At 36.9% G+C, this 5,944-nt stretch overlaps 1 protein-coding gene across 1 annotated transcript; it reads right to left on the bottom strand.

Moving 5' to 3' along the window:
• Positions 1-1,364: 1,364 nt before the first annotated feature.
• On the bottom strand, positions 1,365-3,832 carry LOC113213669 (uncharacterized). The gene is made up of 7 exons (XM_052265081.1): positions 3,547-3,832; positions 2,975-3,085; positions 2,311-2,378; positions 2,058-2,135; positions 1,802-1,875; positions 1,635-1,707; positions 1,365-1,551 (listed from the first exon to the last, which is right to left on the bottom strand). The coding sequence occupies exons 1-7, from the start codon at positions 3,723-3,725 to the stop codon at positions 1,529-1,531; spliced, it is 606 nt and encodes a 201-aa protein (XP_052121041.1). The 5' UTR covers positions 3,726-3,832; the 3' UTR covers positions 1,365-1,528.
• Between the last annotated feature and the right edge of the window lie 2,112 nt (positions 3,833-5,944).

Here is a 5,944-nt window from a genome sequence, read left to right as displayed (position 1 = left end):
TGTTGTTCTGTTATAACTTTGACTCTTTTTCTAAAAGGTTACTCTGTCTTTCATACCTGTGGACTCTGTGGAGAGGATGTGGGGGGTGGACTGCCACCAACCAACAAACCCAGCATTTGACAAGTAGTAGATCCCGTAAAGATCTCTTCTTGTTGGAAGCAATCTGCATATGTTGTCATTATTAGATAGTAAGTTCTAGGTGCACTTTCCAACAGGTGGCCATCACAGTGATGAACACTGCTTCACAGACAGTTTCCAGCTCCTTCACACTAAAGATCGGTGAACTAAACGTACACACAAACAAACAAAAAAAAACAACATAGAACGTTAGCAGAAACCCCCTGCGCCTGCCTAAATCTGATCGTGGGGATCGTAGGCAACAAGCTGTCTTGCGTATGGGAAATTTCGATTGAGCAGCGTAATATTTTTCATATGTATACAGCTATAGTCTCTCGTGTCCTTCGGCTGCTAGACCTGTGCGTCGTCTGTCTCGTGTGGCAATGCCGTTTGAGACTTCACAAAACGATAATAATAAATCACAAAACGATAATAATAAATAATAAAAAGCCATCTATCCATCTTTGATACTTCTATGGGCTAGAGGTAAGAAGCTATTCATAGTATTGCCTCTACATTGTGTGCCAAGTTCGGTATATAATGAAAATTAATTAATGAAATAGCGTTGGTTTGTCCCAAGTGTACTGTCATTGTGTTGTCTGCTTTTTGCTCTATGTGTACTCATTTGCCCTCACTCAAAAGCATGATGATCCATTCATTTTAAAATTTATTTTACATATTTGTACTACAAAGATCTTAAAGTTACCCTTTAATCTATAAAGTTTAGTTTATAGCTACCTCGGATTGGTTACTTTGCCGCTTTGCCTGCCTTGACAGTGTGAGAAGTTTGGTGTTTCATGTTGCAATGATTATTCACTTTGTAAAATTATGTTTCAGGTATTGCTACTGACAGTATCCGTCTTCTCCTGAATCAGTAAATTGGCCGCCCAGGCTTCCAGAATGTGATGATGTTCTTCTGGTACGGTAGCCCATTTGGAAGAACGAAGGTGGGACAAATAGTCCTAAGAGTGAAGGCCAAATAAGGTATGTGAGTACAAAGATAAGTTTAGCGTGGTGTCTTTAGTACATTATTTTACTGCAAATTTTACTGTAGAAATCCTGTTTTTGCAGGTGTAATTAGTTGGCACACAGCACAATTGTCATCACTTCAAAGAAGAAAGAAAGTAGAAGTGATCCTGCAACGCTGTGGATGCAAGATTTGTAAGGAGCTCAAGAAAAGGTGATGCACATGTATTTATCTGCTTGTACTATTTCCTTGAACCAGATGCAATTTTGACATCAGTAAGATTTCTAGTAGAAACAAATTTTGCCCTGTTACCTTTTCTGAATAATCTGGTATTTATGAAGAATGCAATAAAGAACAGGAGGAGGATAGACATAATGAATAAATGCTTGCAAAAAGTTACATGCATATTTAATTTAAATTTACAAGTCCATGTTACATTTACAGTTACATGTCCAGACTCCAAAATCCTAAAGCAAAGAAAAAAAAAAAAACAGGTAAATTTTGAACATACTTAGACATTACAGATATTATCTAACAGTATTATCAGTACCTTTAGGGGTGTAGGCGGGCTCCTTGGAGCGCAACCGCTTTTCCTCTTTAGGGAGGCCGGCAATTTCTCGGTCCTGAAAAGAATATTGATACATTATTTTGTGACAACTCCAAAGGCAGCTTCACGTATGCATATTTGGAAGTATAACAATTAGATTGACATATTACCGTTCCTCTAAAAGGCTGGTGCTCCCAACACCTAGGTAGCCTGCAAACATGTTTTTCAGGAGTTGAGCTAGCATCTGTTGAAACAAATAAAACAAACCATTGAAACACAAATTTTGGGTAGTTAAAAGAAAAGCTCAGTTGTGTGTTTAAAGTTGATCAACTTCTCAACTTGACACTTATAGTTTTACTGAATATTTAAGAAGAAATAGAGATGCAAAAGAAATATAATAGGAATTATTTAAGTGGTTGCACTTACTGTGTTCACCCTCAGACCCCTCTGACCAATCAGACGAGACGTCCATCTGGCTCAGCTCCTCTTCGGCACCATTAGCATCTGTTAAAACAAATAAACCAAACATTAAAACTAAAAGATTGGATAGTTGAAAGAAAAGCTCAGTTAGTTGGTCACAGTTGATCAACTTCTGAACTTGACACTTATAGTTTTACTGAATCTTTCAGAAGAAATACAAAAGGATTATAATAGGAAGTATTTAAGTGGTTGTACTTACTGTGTTCATTTGCTCCCCTGATGCAGCCATCTGACGGGTCATCCCCCTGACTTAATTCCTCTTGGTCACTATGAAAGAAAAAGTAAATGTACTATGATGGTTACACAGATAGAAAGGATAGAAAAGATAGAAGGATTTTTGTTCGACAATTATATTTTTCTTATTGCTGATATGATTTTACTCTCGCCCTCCCTGTATAACTTTTATAAAACAATCTTCTGAATAACAGAATAAAAGTATTCCTAACTGATTGACGAAATAAAAAGTATGCATTTCTCCAAAATTGTAGGGTTTTTCAGTATAGTAAAACAAAACAAAAAACATTTTTGTTTGACACTATTGAAAAACCCAACATATGGGGAGAAATGCTTGCTTTTTCTTCAGTCAATTAATCTGGAATACTTTCACATTGATATTTAGAGGATAGTGATGGTTCTTTCACCTCATCATCAAAACTAATAATTTACCAAGGGATATGTCCATGAAATGTGTTTGATTACCCTCAAATTCCTTTCCACGCCATATACCTAAACAGCTTTTATAGAAATAACTTCAGATTAAAAATAAGAAAGTATACCAGACTGATTATCAAGCATTTCCCCCTCAAATTGCTATATTTTTTGATATGGTGAAACCTTGCCATCAACTTAACAGTGATACTTACAGTTCAAACATCTTGCCAGCAGCAGCCTGCCTTTCAGCAGGTTCGTAGAAAGTTTCATCCAAATCGACTTTGTGCTGCTGCTGCTGCTGCTCCTCCAAAAGATCATCAATCCTAAAAGAACATTCCGAAAATATAGTATGAATGGATGCCTTAGTCTGAATTAGGCTAGAGCAAAAAGCCAACATATTGTTGACAAGGGTATTCTTATGCTAGATAGATATGTTATCTTACAGTCTACTAATCTTGAAAAAAATAACGAATAACAAAGCTGTGTTTTAAAACAAGTTCTTTGAGGTAGTGAGAGACTAGTGAACCAAGTCCTGTATACATATATCTACTGATTTGTAATGAGGCAAAGCCTGTACAATTTACTCAAATTATTCATTCCAAATTAAAATATCCCTACGTAAAAATAATAAGTTTGATGGATCTGGTGGACTTGATGCAATAGTGTAATACATCTGTTTTAAGGAACACTTGCTCCCCGAGGAAATAGGGCTTTTCTTTTTAAAAGAATGGGTTGGGAAGACAGATAGACGGCAAGACACTTTTGGGAGCGCCACGTCACTTACCTCTTGAGAGCTGACCAGAGCATTGTACTTGTTTCTAATAGACAAGCTTTCAAATCCCTAGAACTCGCTTCATCCATAGCAGCTTGCATCTGAAAGAGATAAGCAAAGATATGATATGGAAAATAACACTTCAAATGAAAGCCCTGACCAAAATTAACTAGTACGCACAGCCTGCACATGCATTTCTGATTTTCTGCAGTTATTTTGAACACAAAATTAGCAACTTTCTACAAAGATTTGAATGTTAAAAGAGTTAAATGGAAACTGAAACTTAACCCTGAATGTAAGAAAGTAATGCATAAAGTGATAACACTAAAACTTTAAGGAACAGTCCTGTATTTGAAGAGATGGGGGTGGCTGGAGACGGGATATCCGAAAATTTGTAGGAGAATTACCTTGAAATATTATCTCACAACAAAGTAGAGGAAATAGAGACGAAAGGGAATTAGCAGTTACAGAGGCAAGCTTAACTGACAGGACAGCTCGTGATCGTGATCCCGCCAAAACCAAGAGCGTCCCCTAGTGCTTGCAACGGTTGATCAAAAACTAAGAAATATCGAAAATTATTATACTTTCTGCATTTTCTGGAGAGTATAAGGACCAAACATGTTAACTACGCTCGGCTCAATTTGAAAACACCCCATTTAAGCCCTTTCAATGGAAAGCTCTGATGAAGTTATCTGACTAAACAAAACACGGTTGGCAGGACTGTGCAAACCATCCGAAGGTGGGCGTAGGCTTAGGCCAGGTGAAGTTCAGGTCATTGACCCGTCTACTCGGCTGTAAATATTATTGTTTGCATTTGAGAACAACAAAGATGTCTAAAAGATCAAGGATAATGGTAGGAAAATGCAATTTTGCTCCACCGCGTACACCTCATCCACCGCGTCCACCGAGTCCACCGCAACGAGCAGATCGAACAGGTTAGTTAAAATTACTGAAAGACTGCTTGGTGTATTTTCAAGAAGTAGATACATGGGTGCTCCCACAATGTCTTCTACTTAGTTTGCTTTTTAGACAGAATTCTCTGAGACATGTTGCAATTATTGTTAGGACTCAAGTTATCCAGAAAGGGGAAATGTAATACTTTGAAACCTAAGAATTAGAGCCGAACTGACAACCGTATAAGACAACTTTGATCGGCTAGAGTTGCGAAAGTTATAGTTTTGATTCATTAACTAAGTATAACAGTATTATTGATTCAATTAAATTCAATGTCAGTTGGGTTCTAATTATTAGGTTTACAAAGTATTACACTTCCCCTTAAAGCAAACTAAGGAGAAGACATTGTGGGCCACCCATACTTTAAGTGGAGAAGGTAAAAAAATTCAAATCAAATGGTTAAGATTAACATCAACAACCACTTTATCATCATTGTTGACTATTTTACAGTCAACTCAGAGAGGGCCAGGCCTGGAAATGAGAGAGAGGGGTATGACTCTGATGTGTCCGACTACACTCCATCAGAGAATGGAGTTTTAAATGCCGATTATTTGGAAGGTATGTTACATTCATTTAAAACAAATTTTTGAATGGAATAGAAAGTAAAGAGATAAAAATGTGTTCTTCTATTTGCAGAAGTTGGAACAGCAGAATGTGGAAAGCCCAACAGTCCAGTCACCACATCAGAATGTGAAAAGCCGAAGAGTCAAGTCACTACATCAGAATATGAAGACCCAAATGCCACATGTAAAAAGCCGAAACCCTTTGGTTTAGTGAGTTACCCATCGACATCAGATTGTAATACAAGTAAGTAACCAAATTGTATCATAAAGCAACATTACATTTTAAATCTGAACTCAATGTGCACTGTTTAAGGATGTAACGCTCTGAAATTTCACCAGGTCCTATGGCAAATACAACGGGTAAAGAAAATGAAGAGGTCTATGCCAGACCTAAATTAAAAACCAAATCAAATGTAAGGCGGAACATTTTAAAAGGTAAATTAACTAACTCAGAGCTAATATTTACTGACACCAAATAAAAAATACTTGATGAATACTTAGCTTATCGTGATGTGCTTGATGGACAAGAACAAAGGCCATTCTGTTCTGGAAACTAATAGCTGAGATTGAAACTTTGGCAGTAGACTGGAGGAGAACTAGTGTAGCCAAGTTACCATTAGAGCTGCAATGCAAGTATGAAAAAACAGTGTTAACCAATTTTCCCTTTCCTTATAGATCTACAATTTACTGCAACAACTGTGTCAGAGGGAGGTGTTACCCTACAACAGCCAAGTGGTATTGGCAGCAAAAGAGATGTACGGCGGAACATTCTGAAAGGTAAACTACTTAACTTGAAGCTACTTGTTGACTTAAAAGTGAAAGTACTTAAAGCATATTTAGCTTGTTTTGATACTGGAATATTGTTGTTACAAACAATATTTTGTTATGTCTTA

The sequence above is a fragment of the Frankliniella occidentalis genome, unplaced genomic scaffold (genome assembly GCF_000697945.3).
Source record: "Frankliniella occidentalis isolate FOCC.00 unplaced genomic scaffold, Focc_3.1 Scaffold23, whole genome shotgun sequence".
NCBI lineage: Eukaryota > Metazoa > Arthropoda > Insecta > Thysanoptera > Thripidae > Frankliniella > Frankliniella occidentalis.
The sequence above is the reverse complement of the archived record's forward strand: the minus strand, read 5'-3'. Positions and strand labels throughout refer to the sequence as shown.